The 19,635-nt window shown below is 34.7% G+C and overlaps 2 protein-coding genes across 2 annotated transcripts; both read left to right on the top strand.

Annotated features, from left to right (window-relative positions):
• The first annotated feature begins 996 nt into the window (after positions 1 to 996).
• On the top strand, positions 997 to 4,572 carry LOC131004553 (uncharacterized). The gene has a single exon (XM_057931261.1). The coding sequence runs from the start codon at positions 997 to 999 to the stop codon at positions 4,570 to 4,572; it is 3,576 nt and encodes a 1,191-aa protein (XP_057787244.1).
• Positions 4,573 to 11,374: 6,802 nt separating this feature from the next.
• Positions 11,375 to 14,474, top strand: LOC131004518 (pentatricopeptide repeat-containing protein At1g62680, mitochondrial-like). The gene is made up of 2 exons (XM_057931223.1): positions 11,375 to 13,491; positions 14,128 to 14,474. The coding sequence occupies exon 1, from the start codon at positions 11,463 to 11,465 to the stop codon at positions 13,488 to 13,490; it is 2,028 nt and encodes a 675-aa protein (XP_057787206.1). The 5' UTR covers positions 11,375 to 11,462; the 3' UTR covers position 13,491; positions 14,128 to 14,474.
• The last annotated feature ends 5,161 nt before the right edge of the window (positions 14,475 to 19,635 follow it).

A 19,635-nucleotide genomic window follows, 5' to 3' on the forward strand; every position in this document is an offset into this window, starting at 1 on the left:
TCTCTTTTTTCTTTTGATTATTTTCTATAAATCATCAAATTTGATTCGTGAAAAATATTCAATATGGATGTTAAATTAAAGATCGTGACAATATCTTTAATTTGATATAAAAATTATATTTAAAAAAATTGACATAAAAAAGTTATAATAGTTTGAAATCATAAAATTAATTTATTCCTCTCTCCTCTCTCCTATTTCCTCTCTCCACTCTCCACTCTCCACTCTTTTTTTTAATATTGAAGTCACGTTAGTATTTTTTTAAATCATATTAGCTCATTTCAAAGCTCTTCAATTTAAAAGTATTGTTTTTAGAGTAGAATTTAAATTAATTTAATATAAATTTATAGCTGAATAATAAATTATATCATCTTAAAAATTATATTTCAGAAATGGTTTAAATTTATTAAATCTTTAATTATTGTTTTATTGCTTTTTATATTATATTCTGGGCCTGATTTGCTTGAGGAATTTTTGGTGCCGGCAAAGGATAGTGAATTTATTCCTACTACGGACCACATGGATAATGAGTTATCTCACATGAACATTAATGAGGTATCTCACCTGAATTCCTCTCCAGGAACTTTTTTTGCTGATGATCCGGTAACAGCGGTTACGGAAGAGGACTCTTCTTCTTTGTGTCTTAAAGGAGGGACGTTACAGGAGACGGACTTAAAAGCTTTAGCGATCGAGAATGCCGTGAAAATCCAGAGACTCGAATCTTTCATTAAAGAGATGCCTCAAGGAAATGCTGCAAAGAGGGGTCGTGGACGACCGCCAGGAAGTGGACGAGGAGGAAGAACTTTACACACTCCTGCAACTGACTCTATCAAGGGCAGGCTTCGCAAATCCATTGACTTAGGTCACAAAGTGCAGGACTTTGTTGTTGAGCAGAATGACACGCCGAGTATCAAAACCATGCATAATATGGCAGCAAAGAGTTGGGCCGCTGAAATGGAGATGGGGGACACCCCTTCACCAGACTTTTAATTCTACCTGATGAATTTGCTCGTTTGGAACGTCCGAGGCCTTACGGACGAATCTAAACGGCTTCTCAAGGAGCATTGTCGTTCCTTTTCTCCTATTATCTTGGGTATCGTTGAACCTAAATCGAAGTTTCGAAAAATACAGATGAATTTCTGGCATTCTTTGAATGTCACTCCACGACATCAGAATTGTAGACTGCCGCGTCGTTCTAATATTTGGTTTTTAGCTCAACCTTCTGTTGCCACCACGATTATTTACTCCTCTGATCAGGTGATTATTTCTGATTGTTCTTGGCAGAATCTTCGCTTCAGAGTGGCAGTTATACATGGGGCCAATGATGCGGTTTTCAGACGACAACTTTGGGCCGATCTTCTTAATTTTACTGATGGGAACACTGTTTTTATTGGCGACTTTAACGCGGTGAAAGGCGCTCATGAGCGGCTTAGTGGGGTGCTTCCTTCTCGAAGCTCTTGTGAAGATTTTTGTAGATTTATTGATGATACGGGTTTCCTGGAACCCTCCGCCTCGGGTTTACAATTTTCTTGGTCGGGTAGAAGGTTCTTCCCCAACCATGTGGAAACTCTCTTGGATAGAGCTCTTGTCTCTTCTTCTTTCGATAATTTATGGGACTCCATAAATACTCATGTGCTGCCGAGACTTACGTCGGATCACTCAGCCATCGTGCTGCAATGCAAACCTCGTTTGGCACCAGGAAAGCGACCGTTTCGTTTTCAACACATGTGGGTGGAACATCCTGGTTTTTTGGATCTGGTGCGAGACTCTTGGGCTGTTGCTGCTAACATTCCTTGCCCAATTTATACAGTGATGTTAAAATTGAAAAGGTTAAAGAGTGCTCTCCGGGAGTGGAATAAAACTACCTTCGGCAGCTTGGATGCTAAACTTGCTGAAGCTCAGGAGGAGCTTGCCTCGGTTCAGGCTCGGATTTCTAGAGATGGCTACACGGACGCTAGCTTCGACGAGGAAATCACTAAGCAAGATGTCATAAATACGATGCTTACCAGAAAAAACGTTCAGCTACAACAACAAAGTCGTATTAAGTGGTTACAAGACGGTGATAGAAACACGGCTTTTTTCCATAAGGTGATTCGTCAGCGAAAATCTGGACTAGTCATTAGTCATCTTAACATTGCGGGCGCCGTTGTGTACGAGCAGTCGGTGATTGAGAGTCACATTGTGGAGCATTTTACTACGCTTTTCTCGCAAGGGGTGGCCAGCAGCGTGGATTTGGTTGATATTGAAGCTAATATTGATTTGCAGGTCAATGAAGATCACAATAGGGGCTTGATTGAGATCCCTTCGGATGAGGAAATCACGGCGGCTGTCCATGGCATGGAGGCTAGCAGTGCTCCGGGTCCTGACGGATTCTCGGGGGTGTTCTTTCATCGTTGTTGGGACATCGTTAAAGAGGATATTATTAGGGCTGTGCGGTGTTTCTTCCTGAATTCTTATCTCCCTAATGGTTGCAATGCTAATACTCTTGTCTTAATTCCTAAAGTTGAGGCGGTGACTTCGGTTTCGGATCTCAGGCCGATCATTCTTTCGAATTTCTTCTTCAAGATCATCTCCAAAGTTATGGCGGTCAGGCTCAACAGAGTTGCTTCTGAGATTGTCTCCCAGAATCAATTTGGCTTTATCAGCGGTCGGTCCATCCACGAGTGCATCATGCTCGGTTCTGAAGGCTTTAACTGCATGAATCGCACCAATCGCAGCGCAAACATGGCTTGCAAAATTGATATCAAGAAGGCCTTTGACACCATGAGTTGGGACTTCATTCTCAAAGTCTTTCGTGTTTTGGGTTTCCATGAAAGATTTATCCAGTGGCTCTCCATCATCTTTAGCTCTGCTAGAATTTCCATTTTATATAATGGGCATCTCAGTGGCTATTTTGCTTGCACCAGAGGGGTCAGACAAGGAGATCCTTTTTCTCCTATTATTTTTGGTATAGCCGAAGATCTGCTTAGTCACTTGATTTTGAACTGTGTTGCTGCGCGGCGCCTTACTCCGATGAGTTTCAGTAGATCGATGTTATTTCCTACGCATCTTTTGTACGCGGATGACATTCTCATCTTTTGTAGGGCCTCCACTCGTAATGCCAAAACGATAAAACACATTCTGGAGTACTATGGTGAGCTGTCAGGGCAAGTTTGTAGCTTGGAGAAATCACGCATTTATTTTGCGAAAGGGGTCTCTACTTCTATGAAGCGTGGGATTAATCATGTTTTGAGTTTCACTCAAGGAAGCGATTGTATTACTTATCTGGGAGCGCCTTTGTTTGTGGGGAAGCCGAGGGCCTTTCATCTCACTAGCATCAAAGATAGAATTGTTCAAAAGTTCTCTAGATGGGCTGGTTTGCACTTTTCAATGGCCGGACGGATTTGTCTTGTGAATTCGGTCATTCAGAGCTCTTTAACTCACACCATGATGGTCTACAGCTGGCCGAAGTCCCTTCTCCATGAGATTGATCGAAAGTGTAGGAACTTTATTTGGACGGGGAATACTGAACAAAAGCCCTCTTGTTCAGTGAAGTGGAGCAGATGCTGTGCTATTAAAGAGGAGGGTGGCTTGGGGATTCACTCGTTTACTTTAATGAACAAGAGTTATCTCATGAAGCTGGCGTGGAATATGATCAAAGGTAATTCTTTTGCTCACAAGGTTTTATGTTCTCGCTATCTTAAACCTCATGGCTATGCTAAAGAGAATGTGGCGAACTCTTCGGTTTGGATCGGTGTGAAACATGAGATTAATGATTTGGTGGATGATTCATATGCCGTGGTGGGAAATGGAATGCTTACACGTTTTTGGCTTGATGATTGGCTAGGGTACAGGATTAGTGACAAACTTGGAATCCCACCTTTCTTATGGGGTTTTCTGCAACACTCTATTTCTGATTACTTTTTTGATGGCTGTTGGCATTTTTCTGCCAACTTCGTTGAAAATTTTCCGGATATTGTATGTGATATTCTTCTCACTCCTTTGAGTAATGCGAATGACGAGCGTTTTTGGAAGCCATCGTTGCGCGGGGATGTCACTTCTTCTCTGGCCTTTGCCAATATTTCGAATAGATATCCCAAAGTGGTTTGGGGAAAGTGGATTTGGGATCCGGCGGTACCTATACGCCGCTCACTCACCTGCTGGCGCCTCATTCATGGGAGGCTTCCCACGACTGACTGTCTGATTAGACAGGGACTTATTGCCCCCAATGCTTGCCCTATCTGTCTCTTTACTGCGGAGTCTATCAATCATATTTTCTGGGATTGCACGAAGGTGATGCCGATTTGGGCAACTTTTCTGGGTTGGTTCCGCCAGTCCGATATGTTAGAGTGTCCGGACATTCATAGCTTTTTGGTTAGGGCGTGGAACGCGACCTTTAGCTCTTTACTGCAGAGATTGTGGAAGATTGGTATTCTCAACGTTATTTGGATGATATGGACCAGCAGGAATGCCTGCATTTTCGATGATCAGAAGTTTAATGGAACTAAGATTATTAGCTTCATCATGACTGTTTTCAAGGACGCAGATGCGTCGCCTTTGAAGCTAGGGTTTATGGCCAATGAGTGGAGCGATTAGCTCACTTTACGTTCCATTGGGGTCTCTTCTCGGCCTGCACCTCCTCCGGAGTATGTTTCTGTGCATTGGTGGCCGCCAGATATTGGTTGGATTAAGGTGAACACTGACGGCTCTGCATCCGGTTCCCCGGGATTAATTGCTGGTGGTGGGGTGTTCAGGGATCACACTGCTATGGTCCAAGGCTGTTTTCACACTAAAGGAGGATCGGGCTTTGCTTTTGAGGCTGAGTTACTTGCGGCAATCACAGCCATTGCTATCGCTTACAATCGTGGATGGCGCAAGCTTTGGCTCGAGGCGGACTCTTTGTATGTGGTTGGTCTTCTTCAGCAACGTTCGATGGAGATTCCCTGGCGTTTCATCAACTATTGGAAGGAGACGTTAGCTCGTCTGCGGGAAATCACTTTTCGCGTTTCACATATCTATCGGGAAGGGAACGCAGTGGCGGATCTTATGGCAAATCCTGCTAGACAAGAGGGATCTTGGAATTATGGAATTGCGGTCATTGAGGATGCGGTCATCCGAGACATTGCTAGCCACAGTCATATTCGTCGCGTTTAAGCCGTGGGTGCTGTTGTTTTTCTGGTGTGGAGCTTTGATGTTTTCCTGGTGTCGAACTTTTTGGCCTCGTTCTTGTGGCTGTCTGGGCACCGTGGCTGCCTTGGCCTCTCCGGGCTGTTATTTGTTTGTTTGGTGTCCTGTTTTTGAGCCGGAATTACTTGGGAACGATGGTCAGGCCGGAGTTCCTGAAGTAATTCTTCCCGCTCGTCTTCACGCTTTGTTGAGCACTCTTTTTCCTTTTTATGACGTCCTTGTAAAAAGGTTTTAACGAGGCTCGACCCATAGTTGGCTTCTCTGTGCCTTCATGGGTTCGTTTTCTTTTTCTATTTATAAAATACCGCCTTTTATATATATATTTATTTGTATTAACATATCTACTACTACTATTTTTAATTAAATATTATATTAGATTTCATTTACTATATATTAAACATCAAAATGGCTCATTGAAAAATTATTAATTGGAGAATCAGTATTGATACTATTTAAAAAAAATGAACTGCTTAATTTTATAATAGCACATCTATTTAAATTTAAAAAGATCATGTATATTATTTAAAAATGAATGACAATTATATCATGTTCAACCCCCGTTTTTCCACTAATCGATTGATAAAAAAAATAAAAAAAATTGTTTGTAAAGCAACACAAATTAAAATTTAAATGCATATAAAGATAAATATTGTCATATTTATTCAAATTACTTGGCACATATAAACTTACGACTCATCAATAACACCATTATTGAAATAATAATCTATATATAATACTCCCTCCGTCCCAACGAAAGCGGTGCTCTTCTTTTCGCCACGGAATTTAAGGAGAATAAGATTGTAGTGTAAAAATGTGTAAAGGTGTGTGGGGCCACATTGTTTGTAGTGTAAAATTATTACCAAAAAAAAAATGCACCACTTTCGTTGGGACGATTTAAAAAGAAATACGCACCACTTTCATTGGGACGGAGAGAGTATAAAAGAGGAGTTTGTTTACCTCCAATTTTTCTCTCTCCTCATAAACTTTCCCTTCAAATTTTATATATCTTTTTTTTATTCTTTTTAAAAAATCATTAATTTCTATTATAAAAATAATGCAAATGGATGTTAAATTAAAGATTGTAAAAAGATCTTTAATTTGATATAAAAATTATAAAAAATAAAATTGAGATTATTAAGTTATGATTGATTAAAATATTAAAATCAATTTTTGTTCGCTCTCATTTATCTATAATGTTGAATATTGTACTCTATTTTCATTGTATTTTCGTTTATTGGTGACAAACATAAGCATATTTCATTTTTTTCCTTTTAAAAAAGTTTACATGATTTTTAAATATAATTATTTAAACTGCAATAATTTTTAATGCAATTAAGGAGGAGGAAATTTGTATTAATTTTGATATGAATTTGTAAATAAAATATTAGTTATATATTTTAAAATTAGAATTTAAAATATTATATATATTAATTTAATTATGTGTACAAATTATTTATTTATTTATATAACAATTTAATAATATATGATTTGGACTTTTACGAGCCAAAATTATTATATTAAATGACGGCTATTAATTTAGTTATATTGATGCTTTAGTGTAATCGTAACCCGTGCATCGCACGGGAGAGCGTACTAGTATAATAGTAAATCGAAGTTTGCCTACGTAACATTTTACAATTCAATTATTTTCTATTCTCCTTTACTTTCATTTTTTCACAAGAAACATCTCTTATCTTATATTGATTTTTAATCAAACTCTATATTGACTAAAGGCTATATAAATATTTGTGTAGTATCTCATGGTTTATATATTTTCACCATCAATTACTATATTATAATAACTTTTAGGTGACAAGAATAATTTAAAATAATTTAGATTATTATTAAGACCGATTTCTATATTATAATAATTGATATTAATAAATTTCAACGAGTTTGGATTATTTGTGATATTAGCTAGCTATATACGTTTAGGACACCACAAGTACTAAAATCATCTTTAAACTGAGTTTTGGATATATAAGGCTATATATAAGTTTTAAATGAGTGCAATCGTTAATTAATCAATAAGCCTATGTGGAATTTTCACCATTTTTTAATGTTCTTATTTAACTAGTGTTGTCTAGCCCATTCAGAATGTAGTTGCGACACTGAAAGTCGCTGTGATGCCATGCATCATATGCGATACGCACTTGCGGATCAATTTCGTCTTCCCCCACTGTTGGAGGAGACTCATTCAGAAAACGAGTCATATTCAAAGTAGTAAGATAGAAAAGCATCTTTGATTGCCAACGTTTAAATTCAGAACCTGAGATTTTTCTAGCTTTTGGGCAGGTGCTGGAGCATTTGGAACGTTGACCGGAACAGTTGGAATGTTGTTGTTGTTGGTGTTGCTTCCTGTCGCCATCTTTCCACACCAATTTTCACTTACGATTGCTATTTTGGGAGTGTAGAAAATAAATGACGATAAATGGAAAAAGATGCAGAACCGAGGCTAGATTAAATCTCTCTCCGTAAGGCAAAATTACTTCCGCTCTGTGCTCGCAGATCTACAGTAATTGCCCTCCAAGATACAACGGTTTATGGATGATAGACGAGTCCTTAGTACTAGGAGATCGCTATCCGGTCGAACGGCTTGATACTCGGGACTGAGTATGTAAACTAAACTAATATGACAAGTTGATTATTTGAATTCGTTAGTGTGTTTAATCTCATTCTGGAGGGCCCTATTTATAGTGTTCCAGGGGTTTCCTTGAATGGACGTGACTTTTCAGTCCGAAGAGGTGCACCCTTCTTGTTCGAAGAGATGTGTCTCTTCTGTCTGAAGGGGTGTACTGTTTGGGCAAACAGGTGGTCCGAACCATCGTGTCTTTTCGGTCCTTAACCGCCGCCACGTGCACTGTTTGGGCAAACAAGTGGACCGAACAGTGGCTATCTTTATGCATTAATTACTCATTCAATTCTTTTTAGATTTGAACAAGTAAATATACCAAATTAATCTACTCAACATGTAGATTCCAAAAATACTTTTTAATTCCATTAATTACAAAGTAATTATGACATTAAATAAGCTATTTATTCCAACATAAATTGCACGAAGGGTGTGACTCAAAAATCAAGATACAAGGTTGGAAATGGACGAGGGGTGCAAAAGAAAAAATGAATAAACTTATTTCAAATATTTATTAACTAGATTTTTATTGGAACTCCTCCCTATATATATATATATATATATATATATATATATATATATAAGTGAATTACGGTAATACAAGTGCCCATCTTTTTGATAGTAAAATACTTCTTCGAATATACAATCTAATTTTTCTACCTAATTATCTATAGCATGTGCATTATTTAGAGTATCAATTTGAATTTATAATTTGAGAATATGGATATACATATAAAATCAAATAAAAGACCATTCAAATTTAGTTTTGATAATTGCTCGTTAGTTTTTATAATATATTAGTGGATTTATTTGAATTTTTTGAATGAGTTAATGTGTAAGTGAGATAGTGGGGTGAATGAGATTAGGGCTGTCTAATTGGTTATCGGATTTTGCACTACAAGAAACTGGGCGATTAGCGACGGAATTTTCCGTCGCTATTTTCAATCACCGACGGAAGGCCGACGGAGGTCGTCTGTCGCCGTAAAACCGGTCGCTAAACCGAATACCGACGGAATTTAAGTCCGTCACTAAGTTACCGACCGAAATAACGACGGCGCGACCGTCGGCGGAAAAACGACGACGAAGGCGTCGTCAGTCAATAGCGACGGAAATAGCGACTGAAATTCCGTCGCTATTTTTTTTTTGAAAAATAATAAAAATACATATATATATATATATATATATATATTTAATATCATTCTAGCATTATTCTCCACAAGTATTTTGGTATTTCTAATGTATTTTGAACTTAATTGCATACGTTAAGACGAACTTCCCAGTGGGTCACCCATCTTAGTTGTGCTCTAATTCAAGCACGCTTAACCTTGAAGTTCTTTTCGAGTGGTCACCAGTACAGAACACGCGTATTATTGATATAACTATCACCTATTAATTTATTTAAACTCTATTTTAATATACAATATCATTTATTCATGACCTTAGAATATGCTGAAGTCATATCTAAGACTTGTGGTGCCGACGAAAGAATGACGCTAAATATACGATCGAATTTAAAATAAAAAAAATATTAATATTATAGTTAGTTAAAATATATATATATATATATTATTGTTGAAAATAACAATAAATTTAAAATATTCTTAATAATTTAAAAATAAGAATAAATTAGAATATTAATTAAAAAAAATTAATAATATTTTTAAAAAAATAAAAATAACAAAAAAAAATTAAAAATTAAAAAAAAAATATATTTAGCGACAGAATATTTTCCGTCGCTATTTTTTTACGAAAAATAATATAAATATATATTTTTTTAAAAAAAATTAAAAAAAAATCATATTTAGCGACGAAAAATATTCCGTAGCTATTTCCGTCGATAAATTTAAAAAAAATGTTAAAAAATAAACGAAAAATAATAAATAATATTTAACGACGGATTATTTTCCGTCGTTAATAATTCCGTCGCTATTTCCGTCGGTAAATTTTAAAAAATGATAAAAAAATAAATGAAAAATAATGAATAATATTTAACGACGGTAATCCGTCGGTAAAATTTTGAAAATATCTTCGTCGGAATTCCGTCGCTGTTCCGTCGGTGATTACCAACGGATTATTTTTCGTCGGTAATTCCGTCGGTGTCCGATATGTTTTTTTGTAGTGTTGGATAATCCGTTAATCGAACCAAAATTCCCGAGTTTGGGTATCCAATAATCAAATTTTTTGGTTATCGGTTCGATTTCGGGTATCATTTTTAGAAAAATTTTGGGTATCGGTTAACCTGATAACAAAAACGGGTTAACTGAAATAACCAAAAATTATTTAATAATTTATTTAATATATATTATATGGAGTATATTTTAATTATTAATTCATTAATTTATTTATTTTTATTAGAAAAAATCGATTCTTAGGTAAAATAAAATTATGATATATTTAAAGTATAAGAATGAGTTTTAGTCTAGTGGATAAGTTGTTTTGTGTATTTTCTGTAAACTAGGATTCAAATCCTTTATCTAGCAAATTATTTGAATTTTAATTTTTTAAATGGGTATTTTGGATACCCAAATAATCGAATCGGGTAACCGAACACCTAAAACAGTTCGGAAACGGTTAGTGAAATATGACAATTTCAGGTTCGGGTAACCGAACCCGAACCGATCGACAGCCCTAAGTGGGATATAATTTATTTGTAACCTTCATGTTGAATATATTTTCAAAATTGTCATTCAAATTGATTCCTTTTTTAATATACTACTAGCATTTTAACTCGTGCAACACACGAAAAATATTTTTATATTTTATTATATATAAAATTGATATTAATTTGATTATTATATAAAAATTCTAAATATAATTAAAAATGCTATAATTTAAGATAAATATATTTTAGCTTACTATAAAAATAATAAAGAATAATTCATATTAATAAAAATTGATATTGTAAAATAAGAAAACAATATAAGTTAGAAGATAATTGAAAAAAAAAAATAGATTTATTCAAAAAAAAGAGGAGAGAGGAGAGAGAATTTTCTTAAGTTTTAATCTTTAAATAAATATAATTTTTATATTTTAAATCTAATATTTACATAACATATATCAAATTAAAGCTCTTGTCATGATCTTTAATTTGATATGCATATAAAATATTTTATAATTAGTCGAATTTCACAATTTTAAAAAAGAAATAAAATAGAAAAGTAAGAAATTAAAGAAAAAAAAAGAAGATGTATAGCTTATAAATAAACGTTCAATTTTATTCTAACTACAAAATTGCCACTCAATTTTAAAATTGATTTGAAATCAATTTCAAATTAAAAACCCCCTTTTTAATATAGTGTATTGATAGATATCCGTCCATTTAAAAAAAAAAAAAAAAAAAAAAAAAAAACTAATATTCGAATACCTCCAAAAAAAACTAATATCCGAATAAAATGAAAAACTGAACTTACTGAGTACTTTTATCTTTTTCTTTGGCAGGAATTATTAACTAATTAGTTACAAAATAATAGCTTTTCAAAAACTAATATCCGAAGAAAAAGAAAATTTTGACCGAGTAGTTTTTCTTTTATAGTAGTATTTTATTTATATTTTACATCTTTTATCTTTTACTATATATTCTATAAGTGAAGCTCTTCTTTCTCACTTTTGTACCTTACTTCAGATCTAATCTCTCTTTCTTCGCATTAAATCTCACCGCCGATTAAGGATGATGGCCAGAAGAGCTGTTGTTTCTGCAATTGATCTCATTCATCGAAGAGGATTTCTCAATCGATGGTCGCAGAAATCGGGTATTCTCTCTCCTCTGTTCTCTCTCTTCTCTTCCGAGGCTTTTCAACCTAAGCGGTCTAGAATCGATTTCAGTTGTGTTAAAGAAGTAGACGATGTTATTCAATTGTTTCAAAAAATAAAGAGTTTGCGGCAAGAGCCTTCTGTTCTCCTGTATAACAAACTCATGAGTGTTAGTGTAACGATTGAGCAGTATTATATTGCCCTTGATGTGTTCGATGAAATGCTCAGGATGGGTGTCCCAGTTAATAATTACACAAGGAATATTGCTGTCAACTGCTGTTGTCTCTTGAAAGATATATACTCAGCTTTTTCTATAATGGGATTCTTTCTCAAGGGAGGTTACGGACCAGATACTGTGACATACGGCACTCTCATAAAAGGGTTATTCTTAGTTAATAAGGAGGCTGAAGCCGTGAAACTGTTCGAAAAGATTTTGGATTTAAAACTTTGTGAGCCCAGTAATGTTATGATTCTGCACGTGATTGATGGGCTGTGCAAAACTGGACAGGTCATTGAAGCTCATGATTGGCTTCATAGATTAGAAAGTAGTGGGTGGAGTCCCAACGTTGACACTTATAATGCACTAATTGATGGATTTTGCAAGGGCGGAATGGTGGACAATGCCTTCAAGGTTCTAACCAAAATGGTTGGGAAGGGTGTTTTACCTGACGTCGTCACTTATAGTTCCATGATTAATGCATACTGTAAGCAAGAAAAGATGGAAGAGGCTGAAAATATGTTGGAAATAATGACGCAACAAAATATTTGTCCCGATGTCTTTACTTATTCTTCGCTTATTGAAGGGCTGTGCCTGAAGGGTGAAATCGAAAGAGCGAAACAGTTACTTGATTCCATGGTAGAGAGGGGCCTTAAACCCAATATTGTTAACTATAGCACCTTGCTAAATGGATATTGTAAGAAGGGAAGCGTGGATGAAGCTTGGCTTATTTTTCTTGAAATTTCCGGTAAAGGTCTCGAGCATAATGTGCAAACATATAGTACATTATTGGATGGGTTGTTGAAGCGTGGGATGGTTGATGAAGCTCTGCTTCTGCTGTCCAAGATGGTGGAGAAGGGCATCTCGCCTGATGTTGTCACATGCAACATATTGATAGATGGGTATTGTTCGCAGGGCGAGATGGTTAGAGCCAGAGAGCTCTTCGATTCAATGGAAAGGACGGGGATCAAGTACGATATATTCACCTATAATATCTTGATTAAGGGATACTGTAAGACGGGAAATCTTGATGAAGCTTTGCATTTCTTTGATGAAATCTCGCATGTGGGTCTCAAACAGTCGACCGTGTCATACACCACGATGATGCACGGGCTAATACGCCAAAGTAGTTTTTCAGACGGGTTGAAGCTTTTCCACGATATGGAAGCTCAGAATCTACATCCAAATCTCTACACCTACAACATCTTGTTGGATGGCTTGTGTCGGATCCGTCGGATCGATGAGGCATTTGCGGTTTTGACGATGATGGAGGCGAGAGGCGTGAAACCTGATATCGTATCGTATGGTGTTCTGATCAACAGCTTATGCAAGGGCGGAAGACTTGATGATGCTACGAGGCTCTTCAACCATCTCCCTTCCAAGGGCTTGAAACCTAGCGCACATACCTACAACATGATGCTCGACTCCCTCTACCATGAAGGGCGCGAAGGGGAGGCGAGGATGTTGATGATGGAGATGGAGAGGAGCGGCTGCGCGCCTAATTTCGTGACGTTCAATATTATTGTGTGGAATCTGGTGAAGAGCAAAAAGTTCCATGAGGCGATTGCTTTCTTGGAGGAGATGTGCAGGAGAGGATTTGATGTGAATTCGGAGATCATTTCTGCTTTGCTTCAGGAACTTAGAATAAGAGAAGGTAAAGATGAGAAATTGCAAGAGATTCTTAAGAAAGTTTGTGCTCAAAATCGACAAGTGAATGTTCTATTTTGAGGTATGAATACTTGACTGAAGTTACATTTGATTCTATTCATCTTCTTGTTATAACCTTTGTTGTTGTCGTTCGAGTTGAATGCAGTAATCTTTATGCTCTCTCTCTCTCTCTCTCTAACCATTGTTGTTGTTTTCAGTTTGTGTGGTGGTATTTCACAAAAAAATTAAATTTTAAAAAAGATGATTTTAGTGTGAAAGATCACCACTTTCTCAACTCGAACATCCAGTGTTCCTGTTTACTGTTGAAAGTAGATTCAGCTGAACTGTTTCCTGTTTCGTTGCCATCCTTTTACGCAGTATAATTTATCACGTCAGATTTTTACTTGTCAAGAAGTGATTCATAGAATGCTAAGAGTGATATATACTTGACGGGAGTTCCACCATCGGGTGGTCTTGCTGCACTGTGTCTTGTGCTAGTATGGATCCATCTGCTTTGAGTTTCTCGTCTTGTTGTTATTTTGCAAGCATTTTCATGTGGTGAATTAACTTCGTGTTGTCTGATTTCGCTGTTTTCCATCAGCCATTTCCGCTACTTGGAAGAGTAGCCTTTTGATTTTCACATTTGCTAGAATTGTATTTTATTTTGGAACGACTTTAGTCCTTGATTATACCAGAAGATCATACATTCAACTCTCAGATCATCTCTAGATTCATCTCGAGGGCCAGAGATGAGACGAGATGAGACGAGGAGGAAGGAGGATGCCATTGTCTTGGGATTTTGGTGAAGGAGATGAGAGATGGGAATGTTTTATTTTAAAGAATTGGTGATGATGGAAGGTTGGATTTGGAAGGGGTTTTGTATGCATGCTTTCTAAGTGAGTGAAAGTGATAAATGCATATTCAAATTTTCTAAAAGTTGAGTCCATGTACTTGACTACTTGACTACTTTCATTATTTGGTAGCAGAAGAACTGGGTTTTGCTAGATTCATGTGCTCTCTGTGATTAAGTTGGACCTTTTTTAATTAATGTGAATTGGAAGATTATTGTGAATTGATGCGTGAAATGTTTGACGAGTGAATTCCTAGGTAGCTAAAACATCTGACTTATATATGTTGGGGAAATGGAAAAAAAGAAATGAATAGTTTTGAGTTTTTTAATATGTGTTTGTTTTTGTTTGGTTCCAGAATGGGAATGGACTTATTTTGTCCATACAAACATTTGGAAAATTTATATTTGGGCATCATTTATGCTTTGCTTGATGCAATGTTTGAAAATACGTTTTGTGAAACGAAACGTTTTTCGTCCGCCTCACGAAACGTAAGTTTCAAAACGGTGTGAGGCGTAAAAAAAAAACGGAAATCATATAAAAATAGATAAATTATACCTAATATCATAAAACACTTAAAAACATAGCAAACATTGCAAAACACATAAAAACCTAACAAATATTCCAAAACTCATAAGTTCTAAACTACTAATAAGTCATTAAGTCTTTAAAATCTTAAATTAAAATCGAAAAAATCATCAAATGTCCAAGAAGTGTAAAGTATCCCCATCTCCATCTGCATGATAAAAAATAATAAAATAAATTAAATGCACATAACTGTAATAAAATAAAGAATTTAATAAATAAAGATGGTTTTTTCGAAAGTTCATAATCTGCCTGGATTACTTAGAATAGAAGAAGGTAAAGATGAGAAATTGCAAGAGATTGTTAAGAAAGTTTGTGCTCAAAATTGAGAGAGGTATATTACAAGGTAATTTTTCTTTTGGCATTGTAAATGCAAATGCTTTTGTACGTTTACAAAAAAATGTTGTGTATGTTTGCATTTGCTGCTAGTATTCTTGGAGATGTTTACAACTTGACTTGAATTGACGTTTAACTATCGGTAGGGAAAGCAACACTGCTCTTGCAGTTCGCCTCCGTGGTTTTCGTATTGTTGGGAGAAATGTGTTTAGGAGTTGAAGTTTATTTGTGTTGCTAATCTTCACGAGGAGTAGCTCTACTTATAACTGTCTTTTTTTTCAAGACCGTAAAATGCATGATGTTTTGTTAGGCAATTTTGATTTGCAGAATAAGTAGTTTTCTGCTGAATTTGTGGTTAGATGAGTAATATGTTTGGTGAATTTTCTTTTCATCTTCTTCTTTGTCTCTTTTTCTTCATAAATTATGTTAACTAACTAAATATGTGTATTTTATCATAAATCAATTGGACAATCTATATTGTATAAGGTTGTTTTCTAGGGTTGATTAATTCAAGTAGCCAATTTTTTATTGCTTTGTCGAATCTTTTCTTCTAGTCTTTGATTTGATTTGTTTTCTTTTTGGGTAATCAATTTACACTCTCTTAACCATATCTTTATGCATTCTAAAAAAAAAAATCAATATCTTTAATTATGCATATCCGAACCAAATTAAATAAATAAATGGTATGATAAATGTATTCCATTTCAGTTATTATCTTTTCCAGGGCCCATCATTTTCGGGTATCCGTACCCAAAAATTTTTATATCCTCTTATATATACTACTACTATTATTATTATTATTATTGGCCCATTTTTTTATGTGTATTACTAGCATTAAAAACTTAGGGCCCAAAAAATTAAATTTGAAATTAATTTTGGGGCCCAAAAATATTATATCCCTAAATATTTTTGGACAATAGCGACAGAGCGAAACTGCATGACTTTAGAAAGACCCATTTAGAATTTGATGAGGGAGAAAGTACTGAAGTTTCATTATCACCTGAAGAGTCATTTAAAATTGAGTATTTTATAGTTGTTGTGGACATGACAATTGCTTCTTTAAAATATAGATTTACAGAAATGAAATCATTTGATCATATATTTGATTTTTTGTTTGATTCGAGAACTTTAAAATCTTTGGATAGTGAAAAATTAAGACATTGTTGTGTTAATTTGAAATCTACTTCTACTCATGATAATACATCCGATGTTGACTTAGATGATTTATTTACTGAATTAAAAATATTACAAATGACGCTGCCAAATAAAATAATGTCAGCTATTGAAATTCTTGAATTTGTGAAAATTGCAAATTGTTATCCAAATGTTGCAATAGCTTATATGATCTTGTTGACTATGCATGTTACCGTAGCTTCAGCTGAGAGGAGTTTATTGAAGTTAAAATTATTGAAGACATATTTGAGATCGTCGATGTCGCAAGAAAGATTGAATGGTTTAGTAATTTTATGTATTGAAAAAAATATCTTAGAAAGGCTTGAAACAAATGATGTTATAGATGACTTTGCAAGTAAAAATGCGAGAAGTCATCTTTTGTAATTACTAATACTTTTTTTCTACTGAAATGTTCCATTTTCGATAAGAAACGGCCCTGATCTATTCTAGCAAGAAATTACCATTTCAAGAGATTTTATACTAGAATGTTCTTGGGATATATCATACTGTGTTTGATGAAAAGTTATATTGTGATTTGAAGATTGGAGTGTTTATGTAGTAATTTTTTCATTTTGTATAGACAGGTAAGAGAACATAGTGGGGCTTTATTGGTTCGAGGAAACTACGTTCATTTTTTGCGAATTAAACAAAGTGCCACAATTTTTATTTTAATCAACACTATTATATTGGTAAAAAAATATGTGAACTTTTCATTTGCAGAAATTTGGAACTAATTAGAATTTCAATTACACTTATATTTATGTGGAAGTCGGAAATCAGAATTGATTTTATTTGCCATAACTTATCTCTTCGACATCTGTTGGTATATTTATAAGCAATCGACCAGGTTAATTGCATAAAATATCACTAAACTATGGTACATCCGTGTGTATATATATATATATATATATATATATATATATATATATATGGTGTGGTTCTAGAGAGAACTACATTATTTGTGAGAACGGGAGAACCATCAAATCTAATGCATTCACTGTAAAAATTAATGCATCCGCTGTTAAAATTAATGCACTCAAAAAAATAAAAAAAAATGCTCCCTTCAGGATTCGAACCCAGGATCTGCATTCATCCAACAAGATGATGCATCCACCGTAGATCTTGATGATCGAATGGCTGAAAATGGTTCTCCGGTCTTCTTTTATTTATGGTTCTTTCCTGAACCTCTCCCTATAGGAGAGGGCTAGAATAAAAACACTCTTAAGTGTATAAAATATAAATGATTTTCAGCACTTAGATCATCAAGATCTACGGTTGATTCGTAACCCTGTTGGATGAATTCGTGGTCCTGGGTTCGAATCCCAAAGGTAGCAAAAAATTATTTTTCACAATTCGTAACCATGTTTGATGAATTCGTAACCCTGTTGGATAAAATTCGTACATTAAAAAACGTTTATATTTATATTTTAAGAAGTGTTTTTACCGTAGCCCTCCCCTATATATATATATATATATATATATATATATATATATATATATATATATATATATATATATATCAAATTGGTTACTAAACTTTAATTTATTTTAAAATTATTGCTAAACTTATATTTTGTGTCATTTAAATTTTTAATTCAGATTCCCTAGGTTTAAGCAAACTTCGTAAAAAGTCAACTGTACCAATCTATATCTATATATTATATAAAAGAGCAGTATAACGACTACTTTTTCCCACCAAAATTTCTCTCTCCTCATTTTTCTTTTTTTATTTTGATTCTTTTATAAAAATCGTCAACTTTGATTAATAAAAAGATATTCAACATGAATGTTAAATTAAAGATAACGAAAAGATCTTTAATTTGATATAAAAATTATAAAAAATAAATTTAAAACGAATAAGTTATTATCAATTAAAGTTACAAAATTATTTTTTTTCTCTCTCGTCTTTTATCTCTCCTTTCTCTTTTATAATTTCTTTTAATTATCAATAAAAATCAATTAATTGGTAATTGAAAATTTATATATTTTCAAATTTGTGTTTTTTATTGAAATTATATCGTGGATAATTTAATTTTTTTATTTAGATTTATATTTATATTTAAATTATAGTATATATTTAATATGCATATTTATTTATTTAAAATATCGTTCAGTTTCGATATTGATCGTGTATCGCACGAGTGGGCGTGTGCTAGTTCTCAAACAAAAAAAGAGTCAATTGTACCATATATAAACTTTTTAAAGGTTTTTTAGGAAGGGTAAGCTAATGATAATTAAATTTGGCTGAAGTTTAATGTTATATATATCTTATTCTGCATGCTGAAATTGGTTCGATTGATTCCAGTGAAAGATTCTATAGATTCCCTAAAAGTTGAGCCCAGAACAGACAGTGGCCGTGATGAACAAGAAGATTCTAACTCCTAAACTGACAGTGGTCGCGGGCACAAATTGACATGCTTAAAGAGGCGTAAAATAAAGGGTCAATTGCCACTAAATCCACATACATTTTGGTTTTTGGGCTTTTTCCCATGACCAAAAAATTTTACTTTAAAATATACGAATTAGAAAATTGATAGGGAATTTTCCCCCGCATTTGTTTTTCGGCCACCACCAAAATAACTCAGATCCAATGTGCCAAAATTTAGTCTTGATGTTTGTTAGGTCCGGGGGGGTCTCGAATAGGTGTATGGGGGGATACACCTATAGGCTATTTTTGATCTATCTACCAACCTCAATCAGAGGGATCTCAGTCAGAGATAGAAAAGAAACTTTTCATGCAAACCAGACACCTGTTTAACCGAAATTAGTTTTGACCAATAGGGTTGACGAATGATACTGAAAGCTCTTCAGTAAAGAGTTATCAGTTAAGTCACTAGAACTTAACTGATCCACGTAAGGGCTTCAGTCGTGTTTGCAAAGATGAAGGTGATATCTCTCTTCCTTACTATCAGAGGATAGTGAGTTAGAGTGATATCATACGCAGCGGAAATTAAACTTAGTTTCGAATAGCCTCAGTGGAGCAGATAGTTGGATTAGGGTTTCTCTAGCTGTTAGTCAGTGTTCAGTTTTATCAATTGAGATAGCACAGTTAAGAATGTAAAACTGAAAGCTGTAAATAACACAGAGACTTTTACGTGGTTCAGAAAAACTCTTTCCTACATCCACGGCTGGTTGATCAGACCAACAATCCACTCCGCAAGTGCTTGCCTGGTGCACTGCAAACCGTAAACTGAAGATAAACTCTCTTCAGCACCTACACACCTCGCGTAGGGTTTCCCCACCTACACACCTCGTATAGGATTTCAGCACCTACACAACTCACG

This window comes from Salvia miltiorrhiza, unplaced genomic scaffold (genome assembly GCF_028751815.1).
Source record: "Salvia miltiorrhiza cultivar Shanhuang (shh) unplaced genomic scaffold, IMPLAD_Smil_shh original_scaffold_419_1, whole genome shotgun sequence".
In the NCBI taxonomy this organism is placed as follows: domain Eukaryota; kingdom Viridiplantae; phylum Streptophyta; class Magnoliopsida; order Lamiales; family Lamiaceae; genus Salvia; species Salvia miltiorrhiza.